This window comes from Rhincodon typus, chromosome 16 (assembly GCF_021869965.1).
Source record: "Rhincodon typus isolate 14 chromosome 16, sRhiTyp1.1, whole genome shotgun sequence".
NCBI lineage: Eukaryota > Metazoa > Chordata > Chondrichthyes > Orectolobiformes > Rhincodontidae > Rhincodon > Rhincodon typus.
In genome coordinates, this window is record NC_063347.1 from 17767323 (window position 1) to 17791301 (window position 23979).

Below are 23979 nucleotides of genomic sequence, written 5' to 3' on the forward strand. Positions count from 1 at the left end.
TTGTTTAACTTTCCTTAATTAGAATGCCCACTGAAATCTTAAATTGGAACAGTGGAATTGAATAGGAGTGACTTTTGTTGATCAACATGGTTCTGTATTTTGAGAAGAAACAAGAAACTCCATTGAATGGTCATTTACTCTTAAAAACATTTATGAACAGCATTTGTATAAGTAAAAGGCGATAGGACAGATATGGATAATGAAACGTTTGGAGTTATTTTGAGGGCCAGGGATGGAATGTTATTGAGAAGTTGCAGTTGATCAAAAGAAACATGAGATGATGGAAGGACAGAGGGATGGAAGAGCTCAATTAATCATGGTTAGAAGGTATATGTGAAGATTCAAGGAGTTAATGACGGGTGTATAATATTCAAGGTGGACTTTCATCCTCTGGGTTAACCAAAGAAATAGACATATATTGGGTAATTCAAATTACATTAAACTTTTGTAGGATAATATTACATTGGCAATAAAACATCTGGGCCCATTCCTGAGAAGGGATATATAAAGTAAGAGGTCATACAGTGGTAGTTCCTTACCTCTACGCTCGAAGGTCTGGATTCAAGTCCCATCTGCCCAAGATATGTTGTAATGTGTCTAAGGAGGTTGAGTAAAAATATCTACAAAGTAAAGGTGCAGTGGGTAGCGGATCAAGAAGACTTGGGCCACTGAAAAGAAGAAAGAAACGTTTGAACATCAGACATTCTGCATAATCTGGACCATCATGAGCTCTTTGACACTGATGTGTATTTTTGTTGCATGAGTATTCCATCTGAAGATCAGCACTCACCATTTTGGCAGCAGCCAATCCTGATTGGTTAGATAGAGCTCACATACACAATCTCTCAAAGTTTAAAATTATTACAGCATACAACAATACATAATTACAGAATCTTATTTGTGGGCAGAGTATCTTATACGAATTCAAATTCAAGATTCATTCAAGATGGTGGCAGAGTAAGGGATGTGAGCCTGGACTCGTCCTCTCCCATCAGCTTTATTTCTCTTTTCTTTTCCTCTTTTTGCTTTTGCTCTTTTTCTTTCTTTTTCTTTTAGGCCTCCAGAGGTGGTGCCAAGATGTACCGGACATGGCTCCACCTTATCCCATTGTCTCCCAGCAAGTGAGGAGCAGGTCCTGGGCTGACTCCCCCTGCACAGACTTACAGGCTAAGCTCAGGCTCTGGTCCGCAGCTAGGCCCGAGTGTCTGAAGGAGAAGAAGTCTCGGTCTGGCGTTACGATCTCCTGGCGTGTTGGTTTTGTCCCGAGATGGCAGTCTTGTCCTGGCGTGGAGGTTTCATCCTTGTCTGGACGTCTTCTTCATCTTTGGCATCAGGGTGTTCCAGTGACCCGGCAGGTAGTCTCGTCCAGGAGGGGCAGTTTTGGCCCAGCATGGTGGTCTTCTTTGGTGAAAGCTTCCTGGTATCCAGCAGCCCCATGTGGTGGTCTGGTCCCTGCTACATCTTCAGGGTATTCTATTATTCCTAAATTGGTTTTCCCTGAGCCCAGAAGCCGTTAACTGAACTGTGATGAACTTTGTCTTAATTTTACTCTTTGTTGATTATTATGTATGACTTCTGTAATTGATGTAGGTGCAATGGTGGGGTGACTGATAAAACTTTTCAGCGTATTTTTGACATAAAAGTACACATGACAAGAAATTTCTACTCTATTCTGTTCATCAATAAAAGAGAAAATGCTGAAAACTCAAACTGTCTGGCAGTGTCTATGAAGAGAGAATCAGAGTCACCATTAAAATCGTTTCTCTCTCCACAGGTGCTGCCAGACCTGCTGAGTATTTCCAGCACTGTCTGCTTTTATTTCAGATTTCCAGCATTTGCGGAATGTTGCTTTGCATTAGAAGAATTCAACACTGACGCTGTACCTTTTCATGGTGACTGACGTTATTACCCAGGGTGAATGTAGGAGTAACATGGGTAAGGCCCATGTTGAACCCCCTACTGCCTTGCTACTTAATACCAAAATACAAGCAAACTCAGGCTGCTTATTCACAAATCTATTTGAAGAGAGTGAGCAGACCTAATGAGGCTGCCTATTGCATGTAAAGGTGTATGAAGAGAGAAATCAGACTGCACTATCCTAGCTCTACATGATGTGGATGTGGGAAACACCCCTCTGATAAATCAACATCCCTATTGGATAGACCCAGAAAAGGTGACTCAGTGCTCTGGATTAAAGGTAATGGCGCCTTCATCCTGCAGAGCCAGAAGGCTGCTATCTCATTAGAGAGAGAGAGAGAGAGAGAGACAACTGGTGGTGGTGGTTTAACTTGAGGGTCACCACATCTCGGCAAGGGGAGAAGTTGGGAAGATTACCTCTATGGTAACCTCAGCTAATATGGGATTTGAACCCGCGCTGTCACAGTCACTTTGAATCACAAAGCATCTGTCCATCTAACTGACCCAAAGGAGGAAATTAACAACATGTGGGAGCACCAACTAATACAGCCTAGCCACTGCAAATCCCCAGTTGTGCTCACAGCCAAGCTGGATGACTTGGCAAAGTTCTGCATTGGCCATTGAAAAGTTTATGCGATGTCCAAAGCCAACTTATACCTGATACGGCAGCTAGAAGATTACATGGTTAGCATAGGTACAATCACCTACATAACTAAGATAGATTTGCTCAAGGGAACAGAAAGTTTCTCTTTACTAATCGAATGAAGGAAGTCTTTATTTTTATAACTTCAGATAGTTATACCACTGTTGAGTCATCGTATTCAAACCCTAAAATGCTCCAGCCATCTTTCCCAAGCAAATGAATTAAATAGTGCAGGCTTACCTAATTGTATAGAGCATCTAGACAATTTCCTAGGGTACACTGACACCTGTGAAATGCACTCAGATCAAGTGGAAGTCATTTTCTGGGAAGTATAGTCAGCTAATCGAATGGTCAATCTCACAAAGAGCAAGATTGTTAAAGCCATGTGACCTATTTAAACACGTAGTGGATCAAGGACGAGAACTGCCCAAGGCAGCAAAGGTACAGGCAGTGGCACAATTCCCCATTCCCATAACAAAATGGAAAATCATGACATTCTTGGGAAAATGTAGATTCTAATAAAATCTGTTCCAAATTTCAGAGCAATAGCCTTTGAAATGCTTTCTATTAAAAAAAAGGTAATATGGACTGAGAAATGTCAAGCTGTTTTTGAAAAGCTGAAGGCCATTTTAACAAATGAGTCTGTGCTTGCAGCTCCAAATTTTAAAAAAGGACATGAGAGGCGATTTTTTTTTTGTACACAGAGTGGTTAGTGTGTGAAATGAGCTACCAGAGGAAGTGGTGGATGCATGCATAGTCACAACATTTAAAAGACATTTGGATAAGTACATGAACAGGAAGGGTTTGGAAGGACATGGGCCAAACGCAGGCGGGTGGAATTGGTTTAGTTTGGGAATATGGTCGGCATGGACTAGTTGGACCGAAGGGTCTGTTTCCATGTTGTGTGACTCTATGAGAGATTGATATCTATTGAGAAGCAATTTGTATCAGTTACAGGAATCACTTTCCATTCAATTTTAAAATAAAACGTTATTTTAAAAGAAACCAAATTTTCTTCACCATTGCAAACACATTTCTATATTTTTAATGAATTTTGATTTGTAAAACGTGTCACATAGAACAGAAATCACCCAATGGAGCACACTTAAGACAATTATGAACAGTGACCAACATGCAGATAAACGCGGTTTTGACCTGATAATCTACATTGACTGAATTTAAAACACATTTACCTCTTTAACTTACTTTGGCAACCGACTGTGAACTATTGTTTCTGTGGTTTGAATAGATAAAAAGAACACTAATAATGAAACTACAGTTCAATTTCTTGTAAGTGAACAGAAAGCAGCTATCACACTCAGATGCCAGAACACTCAAGAGTACACAATTGGGTAATTGTGGAACACCCTGTTTATTTCACAATGATCTACAATTCTGAGTATTTCCATAACGCCCTTTTACAATTGCACCTAACAAGCTGATTTCTGTTACTCTAAAATTCATAACTTGTGTTTTTATTCTTCAATCTATTTGTTCATGCAGACATAGCATACTTTCAGAAGTCATCTAAGGTCTTGAGACTGAGCCCAACACTTCCTGCAAGGCCTGTATCCTGCATGGTCAGCACTTTGGCTCATTGAGGCAATATGCACCTTTTAAGTAGGTTAAAGTTGCACTGTCTTAATATTTGCACATGTTTGTCAGCTAGGCTTTGCCTATGGAAAAAGACTTTGCAATATTGTTGATCACAATAATATTTTGCCTATTTAATATAATAATGAATTCTAGCTTGTTATAATCACACATAAATATGTTCTTCATCAAGCACACTTACAAGAATATGGCACACTTTAAAAGGACTCCACACATTTAGATTCATTCTTAGTTGTTTGGAACTTTGAAAATATTTCTGATTCAGAAATGAATCGCTGGAGCTGAAGGTCAGATAGAAAACTCAAGCATTCTGTTCTACTCCAACCAACTGAAGGATGATCACAACACCAATGGAGTTTGCCTTCATCAATCTGAGTTGGATGTTGAGTTTCCTACCATTAAAAAACATAGCATGACTGTACTGCATCACCATTCTATCAGACCAGTATTAGACCAGATTAGCCTATTCATGTATACATCTTCAAACTCACATCAGTGCAGCTTGCAGGAGGTATACATGACTCCTGTGATGATTGGTGTACAAATCCATTGTCAAATTTACCAAATTGAAATCAAGCTTCCACATTTTTGCTGGCGCTGATTACCATACAAAAAAAAACAAAGAAAAAAGCAAATTTCTTTTTTAGATTTAGATATATAGAAGACGATGGTTTACCTCTCAAACTATAATTTTTTTAAAAAGTGTCAACTGTGTCAAAGAAAAGCTTGCATTTACACAATGCCTTTTCAAGACATCCCAAAGCAATTACAAACAATGAAATAATTTTGAAACATAGCCACGTGCCTCCTACGCTTGCCCCTTAATCTATATATGACCAGCTGCTTCTTTCTCGAATAGAGAGAGATAGTTTTGGTCCTTTGTGGACAATGGCTGATTAACACGTAAATAAGAAATATTGCAGCCAATTTGTGGATCACAAGCTCTTACAAACAGTAATGACCAGATCACTGAATTTCTTCAGTTCGAAGAACAAATGTGGTGAAGAAAACCATGAGAACTCCCCTGTCCTTTTTCAGATAGTGCACTGAGATCCTTCACGTTCACCTGGTTTAACATCTCCTCAGAAAGACAACATTTTAGACAGTATAGCTCTCCCTCAGCACTGAACGCAAGTGCCAGCCTGAATTTGTGCTGAGGTTTCTGGGGTAGGCCTGGAACCACAATCTTCTGCTTTAGAAGTAAGAATGTAACCCTACGGTTAACAACCCACCACCATTACCCTGGAGCCTTCAGGAATTAACAGATAATCAACTCAGCATTGAGAAATATCATAGGAACATGAAAACATAATTATTTTGATGTTTTCAATGTTTTCAAATGATATCTTAGTTGTAATATAATAGGAGGCAAGGGATTTACAAATGGGTAGCAAAGAGTTTGTCTGTGTTCCAATCAACAAGTTACGTTGTGCGCCCACCGTGGACGTGGTGAGTGACTAATGGTGGAAGCATGGGATTGAAGACATCAGGTTTATAATATACCCTCTGGTGGTATATATCCAATTAGAGCTGGAAACCTGAACTATCACCTAGCCAGATTGACAGTATCAGCAAGCTATAGCTCAGGCTCACTTTTTGGAAAAGTGTCTCTTGAAAACCATTCCTAGTCAATTTTTCATTGTATTGAAGAAGTTTGTTTCACTCCATTTTGTCTTCCATCTCCTTTTTTATCAGCTGATTAGTGACCACCTCATTGTGATTGTCCCGGGTTCATATTTGCAAACAAAAAAATCCAATTGAGGATTAACATTAGCTTTGTGTGTTTCCTATACTGAAAAAGCACTGCACACCCACACACATCCTGGTTACCTCCTGACTTCATTATTCCCACATGCAACTGGCCAGCCCCCAACATTCTACATTCCCTCAACTTGAGATTTTTCTAAATCTCTGTTCTCATATCATAACTCAGACTAAATCCCTCTCATCTCATCCACCACACATCCCCATCCTTGTGCTCACTGGATCCCCCTTAAGCAACGCCTCGACATTAAATCATCCTTGTTTTCAAACCCCTCCAAGGGCCTTCTCCTCTATATTTCTGTAATCTCTTCCAGGTCCATAACCCTCAGAGATATCTGTGCTCTTTTAATTCTGGCCTCTTCAATGTGCACTGATTTTAAAAAGCAGTAGCCATGCCTTCAGCTGTCTAGGTCTAAATGTCTGGCATTCTCTCTTTAGACTTCTCTGTCTCTCTTTTCTTTCTGAAGGCATTCTTTATCAAAGATTTTAGATACCTGCCTTGTTATCCCCTTATGTGGCTTGTATCAAATTTTGTTTTATAATACCCTGTAAACATATCCGAAATAGACCCTAAATGAACATTGCAACATAGAAAATGGAAGCAAGAGTGGGCCTTTCAGTCTATCAATCCTACTTCACCATTCAATCCAATCATGACTGATCCTTCATCTCAAAGCCATAATTCTGCTCCCTTTCTATTCCCTTGACACCTTTATTCTCAGAAATTACCTACTTATTTCCAAGATATATTCAATGATTTGGCCTCCACCACTATATATGTGGTACAACATTCCATAGGGTCACTACCCTTTAACTAAATAGATTTTTCCTCACCTTCACCCTAAATAGGCCTGTTTCCCATTTTAGCCTGTAACTAGAAGTGAACAAAACACAAAACTTATTTATCAAGGGTCTAAATATGATTGATGTTTTCGAATGCTTTGAGAATTCCCTGTTTGATTTCATACATTCCATTGCCTTCTGGACCTTAAGATAAAAACATAATCGTTGATGTCAAGCAATAAGTGACATCAAATTATTATCTACAAATAGATTATTCAGAAAGCAGGCCTGTTTTATGGTATTGGAAAATATGTATTTGCACATTACTGAGAAATTGTGGTTGTAATTGAGCAACACATGAAAAAAAATTTGTTTGTGTCATGTGGAAATGGACAGATTTTAAGGCACTTGATACAATGAAGAGATCCAGGCTGTGACAGGGGTAGTAAGCTGGAAGTTGCTCAAGGTAAATTCACTCATCCACCAGGAGCTCTCACAGGGATTCTCCAGTTAAACTTTCAAAAAAAGTGGCGCAATTGTTCAAACAAAGGATGTCTACTCCAGAACTTGTCATGGACTTCTCACATTATGGCAGCCCATCTAGGGAATGCCAATGAAATTCTGGTGGCTACCTTTTAGTGCAAAGAGGATCCTACTTTGCACCAGTACTTAATATAAAGTGTGAACAGTTTCAAAATTATAATGAAGCAATTGCCAAGCCAGTTGGCTAACCTCAGACCCAGATGGCTTGAAATCCCATCTGTAAAATATAGGGTAAAATTCATTTTTCTGTAGTTCAGCTCCCAAGGGCAAGGTTTAATGGTACCATGGTGTAAGATTTCTTCAAATGCCAAAAATCATTCCCCCAACTTTTTGTCCCAAGTGGTCCTCGACTGGATCAAGATAAAAATAAATATAAAGTTAAAAAAGAATGAATTAATTTGTATTCTATTGCATTATGTCATCATGACATCACCCAATTGGGTTTTGTAAGTGCCTATGTGAATGCAACATCTTAACAAGAAGAAAATTCAATATCAATTATCCTCCAGCTACCATTGATGGAGAATGAATGCATTCCTAATGCTATCATGTATCTCTGCTTTTCCTCAGATAACTTCTTGTCAAGTTAATGCAACACAATCCAAGATGCCGCATTATAATGGAAATAAGAGAAAAATGGCCTGATATTGAGACTGTTGTACCTAAAGTTAGTCAGAAACAAAGCTCCATGACAAAGTTTTCACAAAGTACTCTACCTGGAGTACCCATTGATGTCTTCAAACTTCATGTCAAGTTAACCTACATTAACAATCCAATCCTCCATTTATCTCCCCTCCCCATATGACCTCTCCAATCTGCATTTTGAGCCACCCCCTCAACATTATCATTTCGCATGGTCTCCCTATTCTCATCATTTCAATCTATGCCAAGACCACATCTGATTTTCTCCTTTATTTCTCACCGGTTACATTCTCCCATCAAACCTTATTTTCTGCTGTCCCAGCCCCGGGAATAAAAACTGCTCTCCAAGTCTCTTACAATAACACTTTTAAACATACAGTTTGCCACCCCAGTCACAACATACTTCCGAAACTATTTAATTTCTCAATAACGCACACTTGCCCTTAATTTTGATTTCCTTGTCCCAAATAAAAGCTTGACTCTATATAACTCTGATTGTATCCTCCATTAATGCCTTTATCCTTGCTACATCAAGATACAGTAGAAACAGACTGGAACGTATAAGATGCCCAGCCAGCTTAGTCATTCATTGTCGGAGCTGGATGGATGCATCCTGTAGTATCAGGCCTACTTCCCAGTGCCCAAATCATCCCCCTACTCAAGAATCATGCTAAAATGGAAAGATAAATCCCATTCTTTTTCTCCCCAACAGCTAATTGTATCTTTAAACACTTCTCAGAGATGAGGAGGAATTTCTTCTCTCAGAGGGTAGTGAATTTGTGGAATTTTTCATCACAGGGGGCTGTAGAGGTCGGGTCATTAAGTATATCCAAGACTGAGGTGGACAAATTTTAAATCAGTAAGGCAATCAAGGGTTATGTGGTAAAGGCAGGAAAGTGGGGTTGATGATAGTCAACTCAACCATGAGCTCAATGTCTGGTGAAGCAGGCTTGATAGACCAAATAGGCTTCATTTGCTCCTGTTTGTTATGGCGTTATGGTCCCCAGTCTTTTCCCCACTAATGTCCGACAACATTTGCAAGGAACTCAACAAATTATTTGTCACTAAGATTGAGAACATTTAACGACTCTACTCCATCCTTCTCTTCCTCAAGTTGACCAAACAAAGGACCAGCACTGCTCTAGCTTAAACTTTCTCCAGTTTCTGTCCTATCTCCCCTCAGGAACTCTCTGAGTATACTTTGTTCATGAGAACTCCCTTCTGCTCAAAGGGATTATGGTGTTATCCTATGGGTACAGATTTGGAAAATGACAATGCATTCAAGAACTTTCAAAAGGAAAATGGGGCAGTGATTTTGCAAGATACAATGGTCAAGGGTGAGTTTCTAGAAGAGGTGGTGCCAACGATAAAAGATTTACTTTCAGCCGCTTAGATTCTAATTAATTAAATAAAACCTGTTTGTCATTCCAACTCTCTTCCACCTCTAATACCGTCCTTAAAACTTAGCACTTTGATAAAGTTTCAGTCACCTGTTCAATTCTCTCCTTTAACTTGATGTTCGTTTTTGATTAATTCTGATCTGGTGATATGTCTTGGGATATTTTCTGACATTTAAGGATCTATATGAATGTAAATTCTTGCTGTAAAATATTTCCAAGGAGCCCACTTGCTTAGCACCACATCATTCTATGGGCTTTATAATGTCATTTTACTGGAATTCATTAAAATGGACAGCTCCTGAAAGGACTCAGTGAGTTTGTTTGTTTTTTCCTATTTGGTGCAATAAAATAATTTTTACGCAATAAAGTATTTACATTTATTCCAGATGTTACTGTCGTAAAAGCCACAGTTATATACTGGAAGTATTTTCTAGAATAGGCTGTTACATAACTAGTTGAGGGATGAGTTATTGCTGGACAAAAAAGGAAGTCTGCACATATTTTGTTCCAGTGAACAATGAGGGAAGTTTGAATTTGTTGAATTCTCTATATTTATTAAAATACTCTTGCAATGAAGGGGGACTTGTATTTTCACTTGCAGAAGTATGTCTTCAAAGCTACAGCCTAATTTTCAAAACAGAATAATCGTCCTTATTTGAAGGCATATCTATGTCTGGCTTGTGGGAGGCTTTTAAAGACCAGTTGATTAAAGTGCAGGACATGCATGTTCCTGCAAAACTGAAGGATAGGAATGGCAGGATTCAAGAACCATGGATGACAAGGGAAATTGTAAGCTTAGTCAAAAGGGAAAAGGAAGCATACGATAGGTCTAGGCAGCTACAAACTGACAAAGCCCTTGAGGAGTATAAAGAAATTAGGAAGCTCTTTGAGACGTTATTGAGGGGCAAGATAGATGTATATTTGGAAGAAACTGGACTAGTTAGTGACAAGCAGCATGCTTTTGTACGAGGAAGGTCAAGTCTCACCAACCTGATTGAATTTTTGATGAGGTGACAAAGATAATGATGAGGGAGGGGCTGTGGTTATAGTTTATATAGACTTTAGTAAGGCATTTGATAAAGTCCTACATGGCAGATTTGTACAAAAACTAAAATCACATGGGATTCGAGGGTGGGCTGGCTAGATGGATACAAAACTGAATTGGTCATAGAAGACAGAGGGTAGCGGTGGAAGGATGCTTTTCAGAATGGAGACCGGTAACTAGTGGCATTCCACACGGATTAGTCTTAGGTCCTCTGTTGTTTGTAGTGTATATAAATGATCTGGAGGAAAATATGGGTGATCTGATTAGTAAGTTTGCAGATGACACGAAGATTGGTGGAGTTGCTGATAGTGCCGATGATCGTGAGAGGATACAACATGTAGATGGATTGGCAACTTGAGCACAGAAATGGCAGATGGAGTTTAATCCAGACAAATTTGAGGTGATGCGTTTTGGAGGATCAAATTTAGGTGTGAATTATATTGCGAATGGCACAGCCCTTAGGAACAGTAACATACAGATGGATTTGGGCATGCAGGTCCACAGTTCCCTAAAAGTAACTACACAGGTGGCCAAGGTGATTAAGAAGGCTTATAGCAGGGCATGGAGTACAAGAGTTGATAACCAAGCTGAGTTATTTAAAACTCTTGTTAAGTCGCATTTGGAGTATTGTGTGTAGTTTTAGTCACCACATTACCAGAAGGTTGTGGAAGCTTAAGAAAGAGTACAGAGAAGGTTCACCAGGATGTTGCCTGGTCTCCAGGGCATTGACTATGAGGAAAGGTTAAAAAGACTAGCATTGTTTTCACTGGAAAGACGGCAGCTGAAAGGAGACCTGTTAGAGGTCTACAAAATTATGAGAGACATAGATAGGGTGGACAGTCAGAGGTTTTATCCCAGGGTTGAAGTTTCAATTATAAGTGGGCACAGGTTCAAGGTCAGAGGGGGAAAGTTTAAGGGAGATGAACGAGGGAAGTTTTTAAACACAGAGATTGGTAGGAGCCTGGAATGCACTACCAGAAGAGGTGGTGGAAGCTGGCACATTGGTGACATTTAAGAGGCACCTGCATGATTATATGAATAGGGAGTGAATAGTAGGATACGGACCGAATAAGGCCAGAAGGTTTGTTTTTTAGTTTAGTTAGGGCATGACACTCAGCACAGGGCCTGTTCCTGTGTTGTACTTCTCTTTTGTTCTCTTTTGTCCACTGTGCCAGAATGGACAACGCACCTGTGCAGGCGTTGCCTGTGACATCAGCTGGACGCAACAGCACACACAAGGTTTCTGCACTTGCGTCACTGACCTCCCTGTGTCCATGCGCATTGACATCACTATGTAAGCACCACTGATGAGAGGGCTTGGGAAAGGAGGTGAAGTGGAGGCTGGGGCACCAGCAGGCGCAGGGTCAAAGGACAAAGCTGGAAGAGGGAGTCATGATAAGTCTATACCAGGAGAGGGAGAGGGAGCAGGGAGCAGCCTGCTAGGAGCAGAAGCAGGGTGAGGCCTGCACAGAGTTGGGGAGGTCAGCCTGCTAAAAGGAGAGGGTGGAGGCCTGCACCAAGAGCAGGGCAAGGCCCACCCTGGAATGGTGTGGAGGTCTGCACCAGGAGTGGGAGCAGAGGAACCAGCCTCTGATTGTCCATTCTATGTGTTGGTTTTTATTTTTTTTTTAAATTAGAAATCTGAAGAATTTTTCTAAATGCACACTTCCTGCATTACCATCTTTGAGACTAGCTGCTGCTTTCCGTCACTTACCAAAAATATTGGCGTTTTCTTTGCACATACTGGTGATGTTTATATGAATTACAATATTTTCAAAAAGGATTGAGGATGAATCATGACATTTCTATTGTACTGTTTTAATCAAAGCACACTAATATTAAATATCATCACTGAGAAACAGAGCAACCTAACACAAAACTGCCACTTAGTAGTGAAGAAAATTCTTACATTATTTAACAGAGCTATAGTAAGTGATTATAAGTGTCTATTCGCCAGTCTCTTCATCTGCCATTTAAGAAAGTGGTAGTGACTAAACCATTCTTAAGGAGCTGTGACAAATAATGACAAATTATTTTTACTCATTTAGATGATTTGGGCATTGTTGGCTAGGCTAGTATTTATTGCCCATCTCTAGTTACCAAGAGGGAGCAAAGAGTCAACCACATTGTTATGGGTTTGAAGTCATGTGTAGGCCAGACTGATAAGAATGGCAGATTTCTATCCCTGAAGGACATTAGTGAACTACATTGGTTTTTCCTAGCAATCATCACCAATTTCATAGTCATTATTAGACTCTTAATTCCAGATTTTTAATTGAATCCAAAACCTACCATCTCCCACTGCAGGATTTGAACCTGGGTCCCCAGATCATTTCTCGGGTTTCTGGAAAAGTAACTTAGCAACAGTGCCACTAGATCATAGCCTTCCCCTTAAATTTATCTTTTAAGAGAACGGTAATAGATAAATGTACTCTCTCTTGGGTAGCATAGAAGCGAGAATCTAAAACCTCCAAAGTTGTTTTAGCACTAACCCACAAAGCAATTCAGAAAATAGCATCTACTAGAGGAAAAAACATAATTAAGAAGAAAAAAAAATTGGTTTGTGGCAGGAATTTCAATGTTATTGTTCATTCCAGAGCTATGTAATGACAGGAAGTCATTAAGAAACATGGTCACGTTTAAATTGTAGAGATAGGAAGAAGCATTTTTGGTGGCTTTAAGGTAGCTGAGAAAATCTTAACAATATAAAGCGGCCAAATTGGGAAGAATAAAAATGCCATCATCGGCCACAGACCATGCATTTTTTAAATTTAGTGATCATGCCAAATTAAAACGTATGTTTACTTCACAGCAATTTTTTTTGTTTGAGTCACATGTTCAACATTGTGATTATGAAAATCAACATAATGTTATTAAACAGAGAACCCTGAGTTTTGTTAGGTAATGATTTCATTCCAAGATCAAAATGAGATAGCAAATAGTTGCATATGTGAGCTCTGTAATGATATGTATTATGAACAGTGAGAAGGATAGTGATAGCTTTCAAAATATAAACAGGCTATGGGAATGAAGGAAGTGGCAGATGAAATTTAACAGAGCAATGTAAAATGATACATTTTGGTTAAGAAGAATGAGGAGAGGAATATAAACTGAAGAGTCTCATTCTAAAAAGGTGCAGGAACAGAGAAACCAGAAATATATATGTGTCCATAAATCTTTGAAGACAAGGCAGTTTGAGAAATCAGCTAAAAAGGCAAACAGGACCCCATTTATAATTAGATGCATATGGTACAAGATCAAGGAAGTTATGGTGAACATTTATAAAATAACTGGCTTAGCCTGAGGTGGAGTAATGTGTCCAATTCTGGACACAGCAATTTGGGAGGATGTGAGAGCTTTGGAGAGGCTGAGGTATAGGGTCCAGGGATGAGGGACTACAATTACCTGGATAGATTAATAAGCTGGAGTTGTTCTCCCAAAGGAAGAGAAGGTTGAGAAGAAATTTCATAGAAGGGCAAAAATCCATGAGGGATCCAGACAGAATAGATTAAGTCAAACTGTTCACCTTTGTGGAAATGCTTAAGAGCCAAAGGATATTGACTTAAGGTGAATGGTAAAGAACCAATGGCAATGTGAGGAAAACCCTAATTTACAATGCGTGACTAGAGCTGCAAAGTATTGTCTGAGAGTAAGGCGAACACAGGTTTAACCAAAGCTTTCAAAGTGTCATTGCCAATAGGCATATCCCCAATGCAGTCAATGAACTGTGAATTAATATAGCACATTTAACCCTTATTTAATGTATATGATTTGAGTTAAAGCAGTTCCACTTAAATAGATTAAAGGTTCATTTATTGCAAACTATTGATGAAGATTCCTCAAGAATAAAGGGTCATAGACATAGAGTTATAGAGTAAAACTCCTGCAGATACCATGAGTAAAATAAATACCGATAAAATGCTTCTATACTTAAAAGGGGAAAGTCCTAATAAATCTCTACAGTATACCATTTGGGCCCATTGTTTGAGTTCTTCTTGCTGAAATAGAAAGGTTAACACTTGAAGGCAGATTCAGCAGCTAGTTGACTAGGTCAATTTTGGCGATTCTTGTATAGTTGGACTCAGGATACTAGCAGATTTTGAGAGGGAGAGAAAGATCTATGTTCCTCACTGTTCCTCTATGTTTTCAGCACTTTCACACTGTCTGACTCTCCCTCAACAGATTATTTTTACCTGTATAACATTCTCTTTGTTTTCACTCAGTCAACATACTGTCCCCCAATCTCAGTACATACCCCCTTTCCAATCTCCACTGACACTGTTTTCCTAGGGTATTATTCCTGGAGATCTATACGTAGGACGGCTGTACAATCAGTTTTCAAACATTTTCATCTTGCAGAAGTAATCTTTCCAACTGTAAGGACTGATTAGACCTGGCCTGGAATAGATTCATCCATCATCTCTTCATTGAGAACTATTCTGAAGAAAGGTCTCTGGACATGAAACATCAACTCTGCTTTCTCTCTATAGAACTTGGATCTCATGGCCCAGTATATCTCCCACTCGACCATTACCATCAAGAAGGGATCAACCCTGGTTCAATGGAGAATGCAAGAGGGCATACCTAAAATTGAGGTGTCAACCTGGTGAGGTTACTGAACAATATTACTTGCATGTCAAACAGCATAAGCAGTAAACAACAGACAGAGCTAAACGATCACACAACCAACACATCAGATCTAAACTCTGCGGTCGTGAATGGTGGTGGACAATTAAACAGCCCACTAGAGGAGGAGGCACCAAAAATATCCTCATCCTCAATGATGGAAGAGCCCTGCATATCAGTGCAAAAGATATCCAGAAGCATTCACAGCAGTCTTGAGCCAGAGGTTCCAAGTGGATGATCCATCTTGTCCTCCTCCAGTGGTCCCCAGCATCAAAGATACCAGTTTTCAGCCAATTCAGCTCTCTTCACACAAATGATTGGAGGCACTGGATACTGCAAAGGGATCTGACAATATTTCGGCAATAGTACTAAAGACTAGTGCTCCAGTCCTTGTTGCTCCCCTAACCAAGCTATTCCAATACAGTTACAACACTGGCATCTACTCGACAACGTGAAAAATTTCTCAGGTTTGCCTTGTACATAAAAAGCAGGATAAATCCAACTAACCAGTTAGAACCCATCAGTCTATTCTCAATCATCAGTAAAATGATGGAAGGTTTCATTAACAGTGCTATCAAGCAGCACTTGCTCAGCAATAACCTGCTCATTGATGCGCAGTCTGTGTTCCAACAGGGCCACTCAGCTCCTGAACTCTTTACAGCCTTGGTTTAAACATGGACAAAAGAGCTGAATTCCAGGGTGACGTGAGGTGAGAGTGACAGCCCTTGAAATCAAGGCTGCAATCGACCAGGTGTGGCATCAAGGAGCCCTAGCAAAACTGGAATGGATTGGTATTGGGGGTGAACTCTTCACTGGTTGGAGTTATACCTGGCACATAGAAAGATGATTGTGGTTATTAGAAGTCATTCATCACAGCTCCAGACATTTCTGCAGGAGCTCCTCAGGGTTGTGTCCTAGGCCCAACCATCTGTAGCTGCTTCATCATTGACTTCCCTCCATCATAAGGTCAGAACTGGGGATGTTCGTTGATGATTGCACAATGTTCAGCATGATTTGCGACTCCTCAGATACTGAAGCAGTCACATTCAAATGTAACAAGATCAGGACAATACCCAGGCCTAGGCTGACAAGTGGCAAGTAACATTCATGCCACACAAATGGCAGGTAATGACAATCTCCAAAAAGAGACAGACAATCTAATCATCATCCCTTGACATTCAATGATGTTACTGTCACTGAATCCCCCGCTATCAACATCCTTGATATTACCATTCACCAGAAACTGAACTGGACTCGCCACATAAACACAGTGACTACAAGAGTAGGCCAGAGGCTAGGAATACGGTGGTGAGTAACTCACTTCCTGACTCCCTGTCCACCATCTACAAGGCAAAAGTCAGGAGAGTAAAGGAATAGTCCACATTTTCATGGATGGGTGCAGCTCCAACAACGCTCAAGAATCTCGACACCATCCAGGATATAGCAGTCCACTTGATTGGCACTACATCGACAAGCATCCACTCCCTCCACCACCAACGCTCAATAGCAGCAATGTATTCTATCTACAATATAAACTGCAGAAATTCATTGAAGTTCCTAAGACAGAACCTTCCAAACCTATCTAGAAGGTCAAGGGCAGCAGATACATGGGAACACCCCACCACATGCAAGTTCCCCTCCAAGCCACTTACCGTTCTGACTTGGAAATATTTTGCATATCCTCCACTGTCGCTGGGTCAAAATCCTGGAATTCCCTCCCTAAGGGCATAATGGGTCCATCTGCAGCATATGGACTGCTGGGGATCAAGATGGCAGCCCACCACTACCTTCTCAAGGGCAACAGTGGATGGGAAAGAAATGCTGGCCAGCCAGTGATACACACGTTCCACAAGTGAATTAAAAAATAAATACTGTTTGACCTGCTGAGCTTCTCCAATAATTTCTGTTTTTGTTTCAGATTTCCAGCATCCGCAGATCTTTGTCTTGTTTCAGTCAAGGTGAATTTTAAATATGTCCCTTTTGTGATTTGAAACTGAGATAAAACACTACAATAGACTTTGAAATAGTCTAATGTAAGAGACATGGCCTACTGGTCTACTTTGAAGAGATTTTTAGTTAGTTAATTTCTAATGTAAAGCAGAAATTTTTGTAGTGATTGTAACAAGGTCAGCCAAGTGGACCTCTTAGAAAATTAATTCCCTGATTGGGGCTGTTAATCTGATCCAAACAGGGAGCCCTAGCTGACAGATATAAACAGGGGTGTCAGAGACTCTGTTCACTTGGAGAGCTGGCCCTGAGGAAGCTGAACCAGTGTCAATTACATGTAAACAAAGAGTGACTTAGTGATGGGATACCAGCCTCTGTGGAGTTATTTCAGTGGCAACGAGAGTGGGATTAATGATGTGACCATGCAAAAGTGCCTACTAGCCAAAGCCCAACTGGACTTCAAACAGGAACTACAGCTGGTTTTATGATTAGAAAATGCGGCAAATGGAGCATATGAGTTACAGGGTATGCTGATGGAAGTGGCCAATCTCACCAGGCTGACTGAGCTTGAGGGACACCACTTGAGTGAAGGCAATTGTACAGCCTCACTCAGGACATTTCCTGAATCCAAGGATTCTAGGTCAGCCCACAACAATGCCCCAAAACAAAACCGAGCCTCAGCCAAACGATTAACATTTTCTTCAGTATCCAGGCTGGCAAACCTTTGTAGTTGTTGCCTGTATGCGAACTCGAGACAGCAAAAGAATCCCACTAGGCCTGAGTTGAGTAAGAGAATTCATAGGCCAGTATCCAAGATAGAGTGCACCCTGGAAAGTCCCACCTACATCTGGTTTGGGACAGTTAAATTGCTTAGCAACATCTAAATCAGAACCAATCAAAATAAACATCGGGTTAAATGGTTCACCTGGTTCTAATGGAAGTTGATAATGGCACGTCTGTATCAGTGATCGTAGAACCAGTCTTTCACAAAATTCACCCTGGACTCCAACCCTTAAGTTTGGGTAAGACCTCAGCAAGACTAAGCTCCTATACGGAGGAACCTTTACAGATTAAGGGTACAACTTCGGTTCCAGTCTCATATGAGAAGTAGCTGGTCCAGTTACCACTGATTGTAGTAAAGGTCTGATCAGGCAAGATTGGTCAAGAAAGATTCACCTTGATTGGCTCAACATTTTTCATTTAGAAAATGACTGCCTGAGTGAAGTCCTAATTAAATACCTAGACTTTTTTCAGGAAGGTCTAGTGACTATCAAAGAAGCCAAGGCCACCTTGCATGTTGACCAGGAAGCAATTCCACAATTCTGCAAGGCCCTCCCCATGTCATTTGCCTTATATACAAAATTAGAGGCAGAAATCAGGAGGCTGGAAAGTGAAGGAATCACCACAACCAGAACTGAAACCTTTCTAGACGCGGCAAGACCAGATCACCATAGAGGACAGAATTTTATTATGGGGAGCAATGGTAATTGTCACAAGTGAAGGTCACTGCCACGTACAGGCTGAACTCCACCAGGGTCATCCAGGAGTGTCCAAAATGAAGATGTTGGCAAGGAGTCACATCTGGTGGCCAGGAGTGAATGCAGACATAGCCTCATTGGTGGGGCAGTGCCCAGAGTGCCAATAAGGACAGACGTTACTGCAATGTAGGCTCAGTGTTCTTAGTTATTGTGGACGCCCACTCAAAGTGGTTCGATGTGCTTAGAGTTCATTCATCAAACACAGGGACAACGACAGAAAAGCTGTGAGAGTCTTTTGCAATACACAGACTCCTGGAAGTGTTGGTCACAGAAAATGGGCCATCATTTACCAGTGGGGAATTTGAGTATTTCCTAAAGTTGAATGGCATTCAGCGTATAAGGACAGCTCCATACCATCCATCATCAAGTTGGTCTGGCGGAAAGAGATGTCCAAGCTTTGAAGATAGATTTAAAGAAACAGCCTAGAGCTTCACTCGATGCCAAACTGTCCCAGTTCCTATTTGATTATTGGGCCACCCCTCATGCAACTACAGGGATAACTCCAGCAAATGGGAGTTGCTAATGGGAAGAAGACTCCACCCCAGATTAAATCAGATTTTCTTGGACCTGGGGGGAGGGTGAAATGGCATCAGGAATGCCAATACCAGACACAAGACTCCTCTAAGCAAAAATGAGTTCCCTGATTGGACCAGGTTAACATCCCCAACCAGGGAGCCCTGGCTGACAGATATAAACAAGAGTGTCAGAGGTTCTGTTCACTCTGAGAGCTGACTCAGGATGCCAGACCAGTGTCAAGTACTTTGCACATGTAAATAAACGGCAAATTGGTGATGGGATACCAGTCTCTGTGGAGCTATTTAATGTCTTTTAAACACTTTTTTGTAAAAACATACAATATCCAATTGGCAAATCATAACAAAAGAGTTTGGATAAGTACCTGAGGGGAAAGAAATTTCAAGGCAATGGGCTGCAACAATTTAATTGCTCCTGGGAGGAACAGTTTGGAAGGGCTTGACACAAAAGATGGCTTCCTTTTGTGCTGTTCTCATTCTATGATTATGTGATGCTGTGGAAGTTTGGACTGTAAACAGAACTGCAGTTTAGTTAGAGACAGATCTTCACCACCAGAGAACAGTCAGTTCTTTAAATGCCTGATCCTGTCTCTCATGTGTAAATAATCTCCAAATGTTATTTTAAAAAACCCTGGCTAGGAAACAAGAACAATAAGCTGAAATTCAATCTAAAGTGAATGAAATATACTCTCAGCAGATGGTGCTGTTGTGCTGTGTAAAGCGTTCTCACAATTTTTCAGAGTATACAGCTATCAACTTCTGGTACAGATATGTTACAGAACGATTAAAGTAACTGTGCTTTCATTAAATTTGGCTTAGTGTTGTCTTTCCCAGTGACCAGATCATTAAACCAAAGTTGGAACATTGGAGAAGGAATACAACATTGCTACAAAATTGTTTGTTAAAATGAGAATTGAGTTAGTTTCAAATTTGCCAGACAATATAGAACACAGAGGAAATGGAATGTTGTATTCTACTGCAGGAAAAGCTGAGCCATTTTGACGCAAAGCAGATTTTCTGAAAATCCTTCTAAAGCTTCAAAATTAACATAATAGCGCATCATTTCTGAGAAACTTGATAGTGTTCTCCCCTTAGCAGGGCAGCTGTGAGTATTTGTAAATGAATCTGCATGCCCTTCATACTTTCAAAAGTTGACAAATTAAGGAAAAATAATTGGTATCACATAATACTGGTATTCAATATGATATCAAGAGAATAAAGAACTTGCATTCATACAGCACCTTTTGCAATCCTTAGAGGTCTGAATGTGTTTTACGTTAATGAAGAAACTTTGAAGTGTAGTCATTATTGTAATATAAGAATTATTATGGAAGGGGAAGATGCTGTCCTTATGATTCTTCACAAGTAGATTTCCCAGCATCACCTAGAAAGTCAGGAAATGTTGGAAATAGATCCACTTGGTTCCATGCCCAAAATCAGATTTTAATGAGAATCGTAAAGGAGGAAAGAGAAGTAGAGTCAATGAGGTTTAGGGTGGGAATTCCAGAGCTTTGAGGCTTGGCAACTGAAGGCACAGCCACCATTTAAAATCATGGACACACAAGAGACCAGAATTGAAAAATTGCAAGTATACCAAGCTGTTGCAGGAGTCCACAGAGATGAGGATGAGTGAGACCATGAAGGGATTTGCAAACAAAATGAAAATTTTAACATCAATAAATTGCTTAACAGGAAACCAATATAAATCAGCGAGCAGAGGAATGCACAAGATCTGATGAGTTTCGGATGACTGCAAAGTCACAGAGGGTGAAGGATAGAAATTTGGCCAGGAATGAGAAAATACAATGCACAAAATAGAAAATGTAACACAGCATAAAGTTTTAGCATTTATTTAATCCAGCCATTAAAACATGTTATCAGCAACTTCATGATAAATACATGCTTTGTTTAACTGAGGGTTTTTTTGTCAAATTTTTATACTGTGGATATCTAGACAATATTAAGTAAAATTAAAGAAATTGACTAATTAGGCTGTTCAAAATTATATATATTTTATTTTTAAATGACTTTAAATGAAGAGGATACCACTTTTGAATAATTGCACTATATGAAAATTTTCTAAATTGCCTGTTAACTGAAAAATTGCATTTGCCTTGAAATGTAAGCATCTGGCTCTGTTGGAATGGTTGTCACAGGCACAGGAACATAGGACCAGAAAGAAGCTATTTAAATCCTCAAGCCTGTTTCACCAGTCAATTAGATCATGCCTGCTCTGCAATGTAACTCCTTAAAACTCAGAACTGCTCACAACACTCTGGGTGAGGTCTGAGTAGACCTCTGCATATTGAAACTGGATTCACTTCTTCTCAAAAGGCTCAATTTGAGTTGGCATGCTTCCACTTGATAGTTGGATTGCCTTGAAACCCAACTGTCTATTCTGTTTCACTAAATTCCTTTCTCATGTCTCATGGAGCCTGCAATTCCACAATTTTCACTTATGTTTGCTGATTTACAAGTTTCATGGGGGCATGCTACCTGCCATCAGAGGCTATACTGGCCATAGTCATGCAGTGGCTACAGTATGCTAATAACCAACTTTACCTTAAGTTAAGACCCATGACAAGTTGTGACATGGAATTCTGTCACAATTCTGATGGGCTTCCATGAGAAAGAAAAATCGCCATGAAAACTGTTGGATCATTGCAAAACTCAACTAATATCGTTGAATTACACCCAACCAAAGGCTCTCCAAATAGTTTTAATTATGAATGTCTTGAGGTGGCCACTTAAGGCATTTGGTTGAACAAATGGCACTCTATCTCCTGCCAATGCACTGGAACAGCAACCTGGAGTAATTGGCAATATCATTATCTGTCTGCACTACACTGAAACAAAGAGCTGGTGGCACTGATGTCATTGTAGTGTATGCATTTTTGATGCTATCACCCTCATTGCTTGAATAACCTGCTCACTGACATTCAGTTTGCGTTCCATAGGGTCACTCAGCTCCTGATATTATCACTGCCTTGATCTATGCATGGACAGGAGAGCTAAACTCCAGAGGTAAGGTGAGAGTGACTCCCCTTGATATCAAGACAGCATTTGACAGAGTGTGGCATTAAAGAACTCCAGTAAAACTAAAGTCAATAGGAATCAGAGGTAGAACTCTCCACTGGTTGGAGTCATAACTAGCACAAAGGAAGACAGCTGTCATTGTTGGAGGTCAATAATCTCAATCCAAGGACATCTCAACAGGAGCTCCTCAGGGTAATGTCCTAGACCCACCCATCTTTGATTGCCTCATCAATACCTTCCCACCAACGCAAGGTCAATAGAAGGGATGTTCGCCAATGATTAAATAATTTCAGCACCATTTGCAGCTCCTCAAATACTGAAGCAAACCATGTTCATATACAACCAGACTTGAATAATATTCAGACTTGGGCTGACAGGTGGCAAGTACTATTTGCACTATAGAAGTCCCAGAGAATTCAACCATCACCCCTTGATGGTTGGCAGTACCATCCCCACAATCAACTTCCTGGGCTTGTCATTGACCAGAAACTGAACTAGAAATATAATCTTGCACAAGTGAGAGATTCCTTTGGTTTGTTTGTTGGATAGAGTCAAACTCCAATGTTTGTTTGTTCTATCTATATGCTACTGTACAGAACCGACTTTGCATGTATATATGTGTTTTATGAATAAAGTGTAGTTTTGAAATAAAAAAAAATAAATTGAATTGGACCAGCCATATAAATACTGCATCTGCAAGAGCAGATTGGAGGCTGGGAATTCTACAGTAGGTACCACACCTCCTGTTTCCCCACTCACTGACCACCATCTACAAGGCAAAGATTAGGAATGTGATGGAATGTCCTCCACATGCCTGGATGGGTGCAGCTCTAACAACACTTATGAAACTCGATACCATTCAAAACAAAACATTCTGCTTGATTGGCACACTATCCAGCAGCTTCCACATTCACTCCCTTCAACACCAACACACACTGGCAGTGTACCATCTATAAGATGCACTACAGTAACACATCAAGCATCCTTTGATGGCCCCTTCTAAACCTTGTTCATCTACCATCTAAAAGGAAAAAGGCAGCAAATGCAGGGGGACATTACCATCTGCAATTTTTCCTCCAGGTCACACACCATTCTGACTTGGAATTATACTACCATTCCATTACTGTTGCTGGGTCAAAATCCTGGAAATCTTCTCCTGATAGCATTGTGGGTGCTCCCACAACTGAAGGATTGCAGCAGTTCAAGAAGGCAGCTCGTCCCACTTTCTCATGGGAAATTAGGGATGGGCAATAAATGTTGGGCCAGCCAGAAACACCCGCATCCCATGGATGAATAAAAAAGTTTTCGATATTAAATAACTGTACATTCTGTGGTTATTGCTGGCAGTGATCTCACAGGCGCTGCAAATGCATGAACAACAAGTGTGCCCTCTGCACTTGCAGGGGCAGAAAATCAGCCTACAAGAAAAGCTATAACAAATAAAAAATATCCTGCAGTTCCTTTTTAATCTGTAAATCGCTTTAATTATCAGACAGACAGGATTATGACCTTTTCTCCATCAGAGAGGATGTGAATTATCCAATCAGTGCTCAATTTTAGTACGAGACAACAAGGTGCAGGGCTGGATGAACACAGCAGGCCAAGCAGCATCATAGGAGCAGAGAGGCTGACGTTTCGGGCCTAGACCCTTCATCAGAAAAGGGGGAGGGGAAGGGGGTTTTGAAATAAATAGGGAGAGAGTGGGAGGCGGATAGAAGAGGGATAGAGGAGAGGATAGGTGGAGAGGAAACAAACAGGTCGAAGAGGCGGGGATGGGGCCAGGAAAGGTGAGTGTAGGTAGGGAGTTAGGAAGGGGATAGGTCAGTCCAGGGAGGACGGACAGGTCAAGGGGGCGGGATGAGGTTGGTCGGTAGGAGATGGAGGTGCGGCTTGAGGTGGGAGGAGGGGATAGGTGGGAGGAAGAACAGGTTAGGGAGGCAGGGACGAG

At 40.5% G+C, this 23979-nt stretch overlaps 1 protein-coding gene across 1 annotated transcript in view; it reads left to right on the forward strand.

Annotated features, from left to right (window-relative positions):
* LOC125485165 overlaps positions 1–23979 on the forward strand; it is a 58746-nt gene that overhangs the window by 845 nt on the left and 33922 nt on the right. The window contains exons 2-3 of the mRNA XM_048606709.1: positions 1057–1121; positions 11527–11645. Coding sequence (XP_048462666.1) covers positions 1057–1121; positions 11527–11645 — 184 coding nt within the window. The remainder of the gene's footprint in view (positions 1–1056; positions 1122–11526; positions 11646–23979) is intronic.